This window comes from Polypterus senegalus, chromosome 16 (assembly GCF_016835505.1).
Source record: "Polypterus senegalus isolate Bchr_013 chromosome 16, ASM1683550v1, whole genome shotgun sequence".
Lineage (NCBI taxonomy): Eukaryota > Metazoa > Chordata > Cladistia > Polypteriformes > Polypteridae > Polypterus > Polypterus senegalus.
In genome coordinates, this window is record NC_053169.1 from 1,208,192 (window position 1) to 1,223,040 (window position 14,849).

At 37.7% G+C, this 14,849-nt stretch overlaps 1 protein-coding gene across 3 annotated transcripts in view; it reads right to left on the bottom strand.

Moving 5' to 3' along the window:
• The window catches only part of ptpn2b (protein tyrosine phosphatase non-receptor type 2b), a 48,429-nt gene that overhangs the window by 12,567 nt on the left and 21,013 nt on the right, over positions 1-14,849 (bottom strand). For all 3 annotated transcript variants that reach the window (XM_039739085.1, XM_039739083.1, XM_039739084.1), the window contains exons 3-8: positions 13,189-13,289; positions 10,118-10,216; positions 7,975-8,112; positions 5,286-5,495; positions 2,424-2,585; positions 569-753 (exon numbers count right to left, since the gene is read on the bottom strand). In XM_039739085.1, the coding sequence (XP_039595019.1) occupies positions 569-753; positions 2,424-2,585; positions 5,286-5,495; positions 7,975-8,112; positions 10,118-10,216; positions 13,189-13,289 (895 nt within the window). The remainder of the gene's footprint in view (positions 1-568; positions 754-2,423; positions 2,586-5,285; positions 5,496-7,974; positions 8,113-10,117; positions 10,217-13,188; positions 13,290-14,849) is intronic.

Sequence of the window (14,849 nt, forward strand, 5' to 3'; positions counted from 1 at the left end):
CAAAAAAAAAAAAAAAAAAAAGTATTCCCTGACAAACATATTTCCACTCACTTAAATAATTTAGAATGCATAATTTCAAGCGCATTCTTTTAATTGAGAGACAGAACTGTCCCCTCCTGGCAACACGAATTAGACGATCTACAAGTCTTCGACTTAAAAGTTTAAATCTGAACAATATATTCCATCTCTTTTCGCGGTTCTGTTATTTCACCGAGTAATAAATTTCGTTTGTTAGTGCTAATGCGATCTTTACTATCGTTTTTTGAGACTTTCGGATTTTCCTACTTCCATCATCTCTAATCTGCTCTGCATGTGTATCGCACCAACATTTTTAAATTTTTTATGACGTTCTACTTTTTCATCTGCTCTGTCTTTTTCCGGCCCCGGGCGTGGTTAAATCTCTTGGCACAAAGTCATCTCGCAGGACGTGAAAGTGTCTTTCTGAAAAAGTCACGTCTTGTCTCTCTGAACAGGTCTCGTCTCGTCTCATCCCAAGATTTTTTTTATATAATTGAGAGACATATATGAGATATAAAATGAACATAATATATGCAAAAGAAATATTTACCTTGCTGTATTCCCATCAGTACATTCCTGTTTAACAGCTACCTCTGGAATTTTTGTTTCAATTGCGTGCTCTTCTTTTATCAGGGGAGAAATTCTGGCCCCATTGCAGTTTTCTGTACAATGTTTAATGTTCTGAGTTGGAGAAGATGGTTTTTGGTCTTCATTAGAAAGCTCCTTCCATCGTTCCTGTAAAAGATGTTTTAAAATTATAGCTGGTTACTGCAAGCATATTAATTCATTTCTTCTAAAGAAATTTTCTTAATATGTAAAACATAACCTGCATCATGAAAATGTATCCATGCTCCCAAAGAACTACACTAAAATCACCCTAAAAAAGAAATGAACCTTTTAATAACAAACTGAAAATAAATTTTGCTTTAGTCAGAATCCTTAAGGCCACAAGAATGGCCAAAAAAAATTCAGAACAGTTTGGCATTGCCAGCTTCAAAATTACAGCCATGAATAACTAACAAATTAAAGATGTTTATTTCAAACATTTAAGCTTCTGAAATTCAGTGGTTTTTAGCAAAATGTCAGCCCTTTGTGCCTAAACCCTGCAGGAGAATACAAATGAGGTTGTGTGGTGAAAGCCTCTAACCCAGTGCTTTACATATATTGCCTAATGTCTGGTGTAATACTTGAGGGGTGTATTTAAAAGAATAAAAATAAAAAAAATAAATAAAGAAAAGTATTTGCTCATATATATTACTTTATTTATTTTACACACACACTATATGTATATATTGATACACACAGTACTGTGCAAGTCATAGGCACGTTTAGAAAACAAATGTGAAGCAAAGAAGCTTAAAAAATAATCAAAAGCTTCTTACTATAAATAGCAATTAAAAAAAAAAATTGTTTTGGTTGAAAAGTTGATTGATTTTACAACTGATCATAAGAACCTCCATCCATCATCCAACCCACTATATCCTAACTACAGGGTCACAGGGGTGTGCTGGAGCCAATCGCAGCCAACACAGGGCGCAAAGCAGGAAACAAACCCCGGGCAGGGTGCCAACCCACTGCAGGGCATACACAAACACACACACCAAGCACACACTAGGGACAATGTAGGATCGCCAATCGACCTAACCTGCATGTCTTTGGACTGTGGGAGGAAACCAACGCAGACACAGGGAGAGAACATGCAAACTCTACGCAGGGAAGACCCGGGAAGCGAACCCGGGTATCCTAACTGTGAGGCAGCAGCGCTACCCACTGTGCCACCTCTTTAATCCTGCACTGGGCTATAGACTTTTAAAATAAACAAGTTTTAATCTTAAAAGGGGTCTATTATTAATATTTTAATTCCTTTAACAAAATCCAAAAACAGTTAGTAACATTTATTTTCTTGGAAAATGAAAGATTAGAATTCAGACATTTGTTTTTTGTTTTCTGCATTAGTGTGTCATCAGAAAACATCTAAGACAAAATATACATAAATATTATACGGTATCCAATGTGTTTGCACATTACACATGCGCGCGCACGCACGCACGCACGCACACACACACACACACACACACACACACACACCATACCTTGCAAACGTATTTAGTTCCTTGATCAATCCTCTAATTTAACTGAATAACAAATCCCACAACTGTATTTTGGTCATTTTCTTATCTTTCATAACAAATACTACATAAAATAATAATTCTGAGCTTCATAGCTTTCAAAAAAAAAAAAAATATGACAAGTAAAATTACAAAACGGTCAAGGGACTAAATTTTTTTACAAGACATTATATACACACGTACAATGATACGATTTTAAATGAAGTACATGCACAAACAGATCACCATTATGTCATCACAAACATTTCAATAAAACTGAATGGATAAAAGTATCACCTGTACCGAGGAATCTCCCATTATGTATTTTGCACCTTCAATAACAGCCAAATATGAGAATCGAAGCTGGTCAGGTGTCTGAATGAGACCCATCCTGTATTTCCTCATATCAAGCAATATTTTTTTAATATCCACTGATGATGGATCTTTTCTTTTATCCATCTGTAATAAAAAAAAAAAAGTATAGTTCTCAGGTTATCTGAAATAAAAAACAATATAAAAACACACACAATTCAAGAATTTTGTTCAGCATATATATATAGGAGCCACCAGCACCACTTTAAAATCTCTTGTCTATTTTCACTCGGGTTGGCAAGCTGAACCTTGCATTCCATTTCCACTGCTATTACATAAAGGAAAAAATGTATAAGAAGAAAAATATTCACAGTAGGGGAGATGGTTAATAAGTAAAATCAGGAGATGCTGCAATCTTATAAATTGGATTAACCTTAAACTAAGAAGAGGATGTGTGGGAAGAAAAAAAAAATATATAAAAAAAAAAACGTTTAAATTTTTACGTTTATTAAAGAACAGCAGTATTATATGACAAGGAACAAATTCTACTCTAAGACTTAGTACTGAGGAAGACCTGGTACAAGAGGCCCATGGCAATTGACACAACTCATAATATGTTGCTTATGATATTAAAATCGGTGCAAAGTGCAAGGCAAAGACAGTATACAGCATCTTCACAAGTATTAACATTTATCTGCAAATGAATGACAGTTTCTTTAGGGTGTATTTAGCTAAGGCGCAAGCAATTTCCCCTTGGGATTAATAAAGTATCTATCTATCTAACCTTTGCAAAGGGATTAACATTAGCAAAAATAATAATACTCCTGCTTTTGTGTGGCTAATTGCCCATCACTCTCTCTGTTCATTGACTCCATTTAATGTTTCAAAGTTTTCAAAGCCACTCAAAGTATTCACAATTCTTCATTTTCTATTTGTTGTAAATTGCTTCTGCAAATGTAATGAAGGAAGCAAACAGATTATAGAAAATAACTCAGAAACTACAACCCCAATTCCAAAAAAGTTGGGACGCTGAGTAAAATGTATATAAAAACAAAATGCAATGACTTGCAAATGTCATAAACTCATATTTTATTCACAATAGAACACAGAAAACATCCAATGTTGAAAGTGAGACATTTTACTATTTCATGGAAATCATGAGCTCATTTTGAATTTAATGGCAGCAATGCATCTCAAAAAAATTGGGATGGGAGCAACAAAATGCTATAAAAGTAAATGATACTAAAGAGAAACAGCTAGTTAGGTTAATTGGCAGCATGACTGGGCATAAAAAGAGCATCTTAAAGAGGCAGAACCTCTCGAAAGTAAAGATAGGTGGAGGCTCGCCAATCTACAAAAAACTGCGTCTACAAATTTTGGAACAATTTCAGAGTAATATTCCTCAATGTAAAATTGTGAAGACTTTGAAAATCTCATCGTCCACAGTACATAATATCATCAAAAGATCTGAGAATCTGTACAAATCTCTGTGCACACAGGACAAGGCTGAACATCAATACTGGATGCCCGAGACCTTCAGACCCTCAGGCTGCACTGCATTATAAACAGGCAAGATTCTCTGCATGGGCTCAGGAGTACTTCCAGAAATCATTGTCTGTGAACACAATTTGCTGTGCCATCCACAAACGCAGGTTAAAGCTCTATCATGCAAAGAAGAAGCAATATGTGAACAATATCCAGAAACACCATCGTCTTCTGTGGGCGAAAGCCCATGTAAAATGGACTGAGGCGAAGTGGAAAACTGTTCTGTGGTCAGATGAATCGAAATTTGACATTCATTTAGGAAAGCATGGACATTGTGTCCTCCAGACAAAGGGATGAGGGACCATCTAGCTTGTTATCAGTGCTCATTTCAAAAGCCTGCATCTCTGATGGTATGGGGGTGCATTAGTGCCTATGGAATGGGCAGCCTGAACATATGGAAAGGCACCATCAATACTGACAGGTATATACAGGTTATAGAGCAACGTATACTCCCATCCAGACGACATCTTTCTCAGGGAAGGCCTTGCATATTTCAGCAAGACAATGCTAAACCACATACTGCATCTATTAGAATAGCATGGCTTCAGAGTACAAGATTCCAGGTGCTGAACTGGCCTGCCTGCAGTCCAGACCTTTAAACCAACTGAAAACATGAAACGAAAAATACGGCAAAGACAACCCAGGACTGTTGAGCAGGTAGAATCCTACATCAGACAAGAACAGGACAACAAAGTCTAGGAACTAGTCTCCTTAGTTTTCAGATGTTTACAGACCTTTGTTAAATGAAGAAGGGATTCTACACAGTGGTAAACCTGGCCTTGCCCCAAATTTTTTGAGACGTGTTGCTGCAGTCAAATTCAAAATTATTCATTTCTAAAAATGGTACATTTTCTATTTAAACGTTTGATATATTTTCTGTGTTCTACTGTGAATAAAATATTGGTTTATGAGATTTGCAAATCATTGCATTTGGTTTTTATTTACATTTTACACAGTGTTCCAACTTTTTTAGAATTGGGGCTGAAGTTAAGGATATAAAGATTTGGTTTATAATGTTTTGTTTTGAGGCAAATGTTTTAGATACATTTATGCAATGCTTTTTCCCATAAACAGATTCATTTAAAATGCAGCATATATCCATATCTTACACAACTTAATCGTGTGGGAAGATAACAAATATTACTATTTTACTCATATAAAAGAGGCATATTACAGTAGAGAAGTCCGAAAAAAATGTTAAACTGGTCTGTGATACAAAGACTAATTACAGTTGAAATAGTGTAATGACCCAAAATGAATGCATTCCCAAAGTAAGTCTTATAAAAGGTATTACTAACTTACCAAAAGAAGACAAGTATCAACCAATGAAAATGTTCCTGAACGTCCAATTCCTGCGCTACAGTGAACAACAGCAGGCCCATGCTCAGAGTTAAGGGACCCCGACTCTCTTACTTTAAAGAGAAAATTAAGGAATGATGCTGGAGATTCCGGGACTCCAAAGTCAGGCCACGTAGTATAATGAAAATGGTAAACCTCTCTAGTTTCCCCTGTCTTGAAGAAAAAAATAAATCTATTTTAAATCTGAAATAAATCACGTACAATAGGTATTACCTAAAAATATTATAAATAAGCTGGTGGGGAAAAAGATACACAATCCTGACGACTTAGTTGTTACAATTATTGTTTTTCAATTTCAAGTCTGTCATTAGGGTTTTGTGTAAATGAACTTGCAGCTTTTTTCTTAAATGACATTCCAAAAATAATTACACAAGATTGCTGTTATTGGAAACTACTGCATCAAGATTCTTGGGATCTTCAACTTTGGCTTTATTTACACATGCCCTTGACATGGGATTCACCAACTAACATGACCATTCCTGTGATAGGCTAAAAGTATGAAACAGGCTCATGGCTTACGTGTACATAAACGTCCCTACCTCATTAGAGACGTGCCACATTTATGGTTTATAACAACATGAATAGTATAGGCAACAATTTGCTCCCGCTAGGATTTTAAACTACTCAGTTTAAAAAAAAAAAAAAAAAAACAAATCAGGAAAAAGCAGTTTGTCTGTAAAAATCACACAGGACTGCATAGCAGAACATGTATTCTAAGTTAATCATTTTTAGGCAAGTCTGTATACGTTATGCATATGACTTGGATCCTGGTCAGAACAATACAATCAGATTTTAATGATGATGGTTTCACTTTCCAGTTTACAAAAAAAAAAAACAACAAAATGCCATTCTTCTCTTTGTGACTGGCCTGAACCAATCAAATGAGCTTCATAACACATTTTAAGTGGATGATAACAAACAGCAGTGCAACAGGAGGTTTATCTAAAATCAATACATTTTTCTCGGATGACTAAGAAGCTTGTGGTACAGCGTGGGAAGTGTTTAGAGAAGAAAGGCAATTATAATAAAAATACTTTTTCATTTTTCTGTTCCTTGAGTTGCTGAAAATAGAACTTTCTTGACCTTTTGAATTACCACTTATCTATTTACTTAATCTGCTTGGTTCAATTAAGGATGATGTGAAGCCACAGTCTTTATCAGGATTCGATATGCGTCAGGACACAAACTATAAATAGGATGCCACTCTACCACAGAACACATCTGTGTCCTTATTCATTTATACTGTAACAATTTACAATTTCTAATTAACCAAGCTAACCCCTCAATGTTGCTGGATATCATGCCCGGCCTGTACACTGGTACTGTGAGGGCTGTGCAGAGTGCAGGCAGAATACTGCGTTTTTCACCAGTTGATTCTGGGTTTCGTCGAGGTGTGTTCTGCTCCTACTCTGTTCAATGCTTGCATGTACTGGGTGTTGGGCAAGGTTGTGGGGTCCAGCGGCTGTGGGGCATCTGTTTGCGAAGAAAAAAAATTCACTGATCTTGATTTTTGTTGAGGATGCTGTGATCTTTGCAGAGTCAATGGAGGCTCTGATCGGGGCATTCAAGAGACTGAGTGAGGAGTCGGAGTGTCTGGGCTTGCTAGTGTCCTGATAAAAACCAGCAGCCAGGCCTTTAATACCTTTTTTTTTTATTTATTTATTTATATAGCAAATATGGGCACATCCATCAGCAGTGTGTCTGTCTGAGGAGAGGGTGTCAACCTTGTCAAGAGGTTTACTTACCTCAGCAATGACATTCATGTCTCTGGTGACTCTTCCTATGAAGTCAGCCTACAGATTGGGAGAGCATGGGGGCGGGTAGGTCATGAGGTCACAGGAAAGGGGTGTGTGTCGCTCCTGATATCTATGCTAAAGGACGAAGGTCCAAGTCTTTAGAGTCCTGATGCTTACTGTCTTGCTATATGGTTTGCGAGACATGGATGCTATCTAGTGACTTGAGATGAAGACTAAACTCCTATGGTTCTGTGTCTCTTTGGAGAATCGTTGAATATCGCTGGTTTGACTTTTTGTCGAATGAGTGGTTGCTCATGGAGTCCCGAATGAGAAACATTACCTGCATTGTGAGGGAGCTTCAGCTATGGCACTACGGCCATGTGGCGTGATTACCAGAGGATGATCCGGCTCACAGGATCCTCATTGTTGAGGACCCAAGTGGCTAGACCAGGCCAAAGGGACGCTCACGTAACACCTGGCTGCGGCAGATAGAGGGTGGGATTGGACTGTGTGTCTGTCTGGTGGGGTTGCCAACAAGGATCCCAAGTGGTTTCATCATGTGGTGGGGGTGTGGCAACGCACTGTACGCACAAGGTCACCCAACCTGACCTGACCTGACCTAACAAGAACATCTGTGAAAAGAACACCAGGGCCCAATGAGAAAACAGAGTAGATATAGGCAGATTATACAGTATACTGTAAACTCTATACAGACATTCACTGGACCAGGAATTAAACAGCTACAATCCAAAAATAGCTAATAACTACAGTATGTTACCACTTTTTAATCGAAATTCAATACATAACCTACAATGCAGTATACCGACTTAAATTTAGAAATGAAAAAATGTAATATACTACTTTTAAAATCAATGTGAAAAATGATGTAAGCCTACTTTTATATCTTCCAGTTGTAGCTCTCGAACAGTAAAGTAAGATTTAACGTCCTCCGATATCAGCTTCAGATGAAATCCAGTATCACTGAAATACATTTCCTGGTCATCTTTTGTTGGCCAGTATTGTGCACATTTTTCCTAGAGAGAAAATTAAAAGAATGAAAAAACAAATACATAAATATTAATAATACATATTTTTGAATTTTAAGTTTCCAAAGCCAAGTCTCCAATGCATGGGTCTAGTTAGTCTAGGTCTTTACTGTCTATGACTGCCACTAAACTTGCATTGCACCCAACACTCGCCCTTCGTCTTGCAGGGGATGAGCCTATAAGATGGCTCTGCTCTGCATTGCCATTTTGACTCGAGTCTGGTCGGGTTATGTGGAATACCCGAAGACAAGGCATTCGCTGGTGAATGCAACCCCCAGGCTTTGCTCCAGTAGTGGGACCAGGCAACTCTATCCTGAGGAGGGTACACATTTTTTTTTAATCTATACCATCAGCAGGGTTGTTGTGAATCGTTATTTGTCTGACCTTTCATTCCAAACCTGTTCTTTAAGGTAGACTCTGCCAAGAGCACAAAGCTCCAGGCGACCAACCTCTGAGCATTTATAAGAATCACAAGCCCCTTAGGAATTTCTTTCAGGTTTTCCTGGACAGGATATCAAGCGCAGCTGAGGATGTGGTGGGGATTGAGGGTGGGATGGGGTGCAGTTGAGTGGGTAGCAGTAGCATTGTTGTTTTGTGCAGATGCCATTTGTCCTCTTTGACTTATCTGACCATACCCTTTTTAATTCCCTCAAATGATTTGCTGCTGTGTGTGAAGCAACTGGAATGAGGACGAGCACCTCAAATTCTGGGGTCATGGTTCTTTCTTGGAAAACAGATGACTACTCTTTTCAGGTGAGCAGAGACTAACTGCCCATATTAGAGGAATTCAAGTATCTTGTTCATGAGTGACAGAAAAATGGAATGTGAGATTAATAAGCAGATTACAAAGGCAGCTGCTTGCAAAGTTCCATAGTTTGGCAGGACTGCCAACAACAGGAAGAGTCTTGGTGGTTCCATACTTCTTCCGTTTTACAATTACTGATGCCACTGTGCTCCTGGAAACACTCAAAGCTTTAGATTTGATCCCCTTACCCTGATCTATGCCTCACCACAATTATATTGCAGAAGTCTACAGGACTTTAAGGCTTGTTTTATGTCCTGATATGCTGTGTGAACTGTGGACTCCTATACACAAAGTGTACATGTGTGCCTTTCTGAACGAGGTCCATTTAATTCAATTTGCCTGAAGTGTACATCCTAAACACATCTCAAGGAGAATTAAAGCAAACAGGATGCACCTGACCATATTTGCTGTGCCATAGCAAAAGGTCTGAATACTTGCATAAATGAGAGATATCAGTTTTTGATTTTTAAAACAGTATATTTACAAACCTTTCTGAAAACATTTTCTTTTTAATTCTGTCATTATGGCTTACTGAGTGTAAAGTAAGTAAAATGGAAAATGTATCCAATTAAAATGAAATATACAATAAAGTGAGCAGAACATAAAGGAGTCTGAATAGTTTCTGAATCCTTCTATCTTATATTCTAATACAAAACAGTGTTAATTTACACATCAGAATTGTTCTGTTGCTAAAAATACTTCACGTTGTTTTGGATCTGCAAAGAAACTGCACACAAAGTAGAAAAGCAACCAGAAATTCTTGTGCTACAGACATGGGTTAACAAACTTGAAGGTGGCAAGCATAAAAAGAAATGCAGCGCAGCCTGTCTATCTACTGAATACACCCCCGCCCTTCACTGTATGGTTTTCTGGTATGAACAAAATAGTTGATTTTCAGATATTTTTGTCAGGTATAAAAAGATGAGACTTTCGCTCATTATATTAAAGATATGTGCTTTGAAACTGTGCAGTATAGATAGTCAGAGATAATTGTGAAGCTTGATCTCATTTTCATGCAAAATTAAAACATATTATTCTTTAAATAAAGTGTTCATAGATATTTAACATCTTGTCCTGATCACCAACTACATTTCATGTTGTTCATCCCAGCAGAGGTTTCAAAATATGTTGGCATTAAACAGTAATGCTTCATTAAGGGTAATTAAGTATACATCTGTGGATACTCACAGATCCCTTTTCTATTACTCTGTTCAGCATGATGACAGCTCTACTCTTCTGTTCCCAAATCATCAACCAGAAGTGACCGCAAGTGTTTCGGAGGGGACCCTGTTTAAAAAAAACAACAAAAAAAAAAACATATGCAATTAGAACTTAACAAAAAATGTGAAAAGTATAAAATTTGTGTAAATTATTAGTGTGCTGAAAACAAATCTTTTTTTAAAGCAGTGATTTTCAAACTCTATGCTGGGGACCTCCTGGGGCTGCAGGTTTTTGTTCCAACCAACTTCTGCTCTCAATCGGACTCCAAGCCTAATTAAATGAGCTGTTATGTCCCAATTTATGCGTTTTGGGGTCAATGAAGAAATTACAAAAGCAAGTGTGTGAATACATTTTAATATAAATTAAGCATTTATATGTCTTTTTTTTTTTTACTTTTTATTTACGTTCATTCCGATTTCCATTCTGCCTTTCCATTATTGACTAATTAGTGGGTCTGACGCCGAAGCAATCGCAGCCTTTCATCATTCAGTGTTGTTTGGTTTGCCCAGGTGTCTGCTTTGCTTGTTTCTAATTGTCACTATTAGGATACAATGAAGGAAGCACACTACACAGAATAACAGAAAAATAACAGGAAAACAAAAGAAAGAGTTAAGCATTTTAAAGTTTTAGCTAAAAATAGAAGTACAGGGTGAGCCAATAAGAAGTATCACATTTCAAACGTTTATTCCATAAAAACGCTACAAGATAAAATAAATTTCATTATGACACAAGAAAGGATGTACAAAATAGATTTTTTCACTTTGTTTAAAAAAATGATGTCTTCAAGGTGGTGCCATCATTAGCGATACACTCTTACAGACGATTTTTGAACGCTCACATGACTCGTTCAGCCATTTCAAAGGGAATAGTGTTGATTTCATGGCGAAGTTTTGAGGTCGGTGTGTGTATACCTTCAACTTGAGATAGCCCCACAAGAAGATATCGCTCAGAGCAAGATAGGGCAAACATCAAGGCCACCTGACATTACCACGCAGGGAGACGAGCTTCCCTGGAAACATCTCCCGCAAAACTTACATGCATCTCCGCACCGTATGAGCTGTTGCTCCATCCTGTTGAAACCAGGCATCTGTCACATCCTTTTCTTCCAGTTAGGGCCACAAAAAGTTCTAACACTCTCACTGTACAGGGGTCTCTGATGAAGCTCATGAGGGTTGGTTTCAGCCCAACAGCGAAGGTTTTGCTTATTTACGCAACCATTCAAATGGAAATATGCTTTGTTGCTGCACATGATGATGGCATTTCTATGAACGGTTTGCGCACAACTCTCTACGGCTCTCCCAGTTTGTATGGATGGAAATTAAGGTCCCTATGGAAAATTCTCCTCAAAGACTTGCTGGAATTGCCTAAAGCATGTTTGCACGCTGAATGTCTGGGAAACTGCAAAATTGATGCCCTTACAGCTTGGATGTTTTCAGGCATTCATACAGTCCGAGGACGGTCTGGAGATTTTCTGTTCAATGTTGTACCCGTCTGTCTAAATTTAGCCACCCAATAAAGAATTGTTTTTTGATTTGGGAAGTCACCGTTAGGAGGAATACTGAAGAGTGATCAGAAGGTGCGTTGTATAGTGATGATGGATTTGTTGTGTTTGAAGAACGCTTTGGCAGCGAAAGCAAGGCATGTTGCAGATTGAAAACTACAAGGGACCCCCACTCATCTGCCTCTACCTCGTGCAATGACCTTGAGAAATGTGCTACTTCATTTTGGCTCACCCCGTATTTCTATATGTCTTATAATCTGAAAATCATACTGCTGTGCTTTTCTGAATGCAGAATAAGAGAAAAAAAACCTAACTTGGAAGTTGAAGCAAAAATTTGTACAGGTGTCCCAACTTCTGTTGATATCTCTCTCTCTCTCTCTCTTCGCCCACATAGTCATGAAACAGGTAAAATTTTAAAAATCAATAGACATTGGCACTGGATCTGAACGTGTTCAGCTCTGACGGGAAACTGTTCCCCGTGTGGGGAGAAAAGCACATGGCCGTGATATCTCTGGCAATCAGCAGCTACCCTCTAAAACACACGTAGCTCTGATCTCTCTCTCTCGAACATGTCAAACGTTACTCCTTAACAATCTGTAGATGATAATGTCTGTTGAACAAACAGGTATCGCTAGCTAAGCAGAGGCAAGGTGCACTCCAACCCCCTGCTCTCGGCTCACAGCCACTCTGTTGGATTTGCATAAATACATTGGTACCGCAAGCGAACTAAGGTACTTAGCACAATGAGAGAAGTCACAAAATCAAACGGAAAGTTCAAGCAAATTATAGAAAACAACCAGATCTAAATCCATGAAGCAATTCTCTCGTGAAAAGCGGACATACATACATACAGACAGAATGTGCTTGGACCATGAAATTTTTTAAAAAGTTTCTTAGCGAGCACCTATGGGCCAAGGGTAACCTACATTCCAAATTTCAAGTCCTTATGGTTTGGAAGATTTTGTGATGAGTGAGTCAGTGGTATTTGGCTTTTATATATATATATATATATTACACACACACACACACACACAAAAATCAGACCATTCTCTCTATATAGACACAGGAAGAATAAGAGAAATTTAATATTTTATTCTACATATTGTATGTGAAAACACAAAAAGTGAATGAACAAAGTAATTACAGTAATATAGAAAAAAATAACAGATATGGAAATATTACTAAAACAATACTCAACCATTCCATTCAGCAATTTTCTGAACCTGCCTTTCCAGTACAGGGCAGCAGGGGGCCAAAGCTCATCCCTGAGGCATTATGAGCATGGCTGGATACCAAAAGTCCAGCTCAAGGTACCCACTCCCCCACCTGGCCAATTAGTTGTGAATCAGCCTGACAGTAGGACAACTGAAGGAAGAAAAAAAAAATGTAGTTCCTGCTAGAAATATACAGAAATATTGGGAGGACATGCAAATTCCAGACAGAGTTCACCTCACCCATAATACTACATGCAAAGCCACCACACCACTCTCCACTGAATTTTCTAAACTATGAAAATGTACAATTGTATTTCACATACCTGAGTTAAAATATAGCTTCTCTGAGCTTCTTCCACCAAGACCAAACTTGCATTGATGTAATCATTTTCCGTATTTTGCAGTTTAACACGACTGTGATCAACTGAAATTAAACCACAAGAGAAACTTATAACAAAAAAAGTGTACATTTTACATAATGTACGGAGATTAAACACTCATCTAATCCCTGCCTATTACATGTTTAATGTGTCAAACAATAAATGGAATCAAAATCTAAAAACAAAAACAAAGATGCTTTAGGTTGTTCAGAAATGTCCAATGTCTTTGTTAGCATGTATTATTTATTTTCCACACATCACAAACATATAGTCTGAAATGAAATTTGAAACACTCATCTCAAGTGTTGTTGTAATTATTCAAATACGTGCAGTTTTAGGAATGCTAGAAAATAATTGCTAAATATTGTTTTTTTACACATTAAGAAAGAAATTCCATTAAGTGTTCAACACAAAATGCCATAAGACATTGCTTTGACTAGACAACTAATAAACTATGATTGGCAACTTACATCATAACATAATTTGTGCAAGTTCCTGCTCAGCCACATTGCTCTATTGCAGATGTTGCTAAAGGTGACATACAAATAATAAACATCAAAAAAAAAAAATTTTAAATCACAATAACTTTACTCACAGCAGGTAGATAAAACAGGAGCAAGAGAAATGGGAAAAGACAATGGAGGCTGTGCTGTAACAAATGCTATCAGAGTAGGTGGTAGAACTATCTAAGCTTGTATAAAGATGGTCAGTTATTTATTTTGTATTAATTTTAAATAGTGAAATACCTGAAAATCATACTGTAAATTCTTGAATATGATGGCATTGGTTATTGTATACGTATCTTACATGAGCCACGACGATGGAGTCCCAACCACATCCAGACACAACAAAACAAGATAAACAAATATTACAAACATTATGGTGCCCTGAAATGGGAGACTGTTTATAAAAACTGTTGTAATTTCTACAAGGTATGACCGAAACGTATGCAAATACCTTTAAACTGAGGTTAACAATGTGCATTTCAATCACTTCTGAGTTGTTTGTCATTTTAAACTGCGGAGCAGAAAGGAAAAATGTGTCTTTGTTCCAAACATTATGGAGGGTGTGAAGTTTCTTAACTCTTTTGTATGTATCTAAACAACAGGATGATATGCCGAAGCGCACCTGTGGAGGACTGCTTCTCCATTGCCGAGGCAACCACAGGTTCGCAGTACAGCAGTAGAGCACCCTGGAAACAACTATGAGCCGATTGGGCTCACACTATATACACCTGTCGCTGATGGGTGATGCAAGGAATACTACAAATGCAGGGAATAGTATAACTTGGCCACGACTATGCCCGTTTGCTGTGTCACTGTATAGGAGAGTGGTAGCTCCCGCTGTAATAATAACCCTGCTGTTCCTGTTTCAAGTTGAATAAAGCTGGTTTTGCTAAAGTACTGAGACTCAGCCTCTTGTTTTGTGGTGCAAGACAGGGACTCACGCGTCACAAGGCCATTGTGTATACACACACATACTACATACAGACACATATGGTTTGTTATATTGTTCTTATGATTAACTGATCAACAGGCTTACAAACTGTTAGCAGAAACTGTCCCCAATCACTCAGAGTGCCAATCATCCGTTTCCTAGATGGA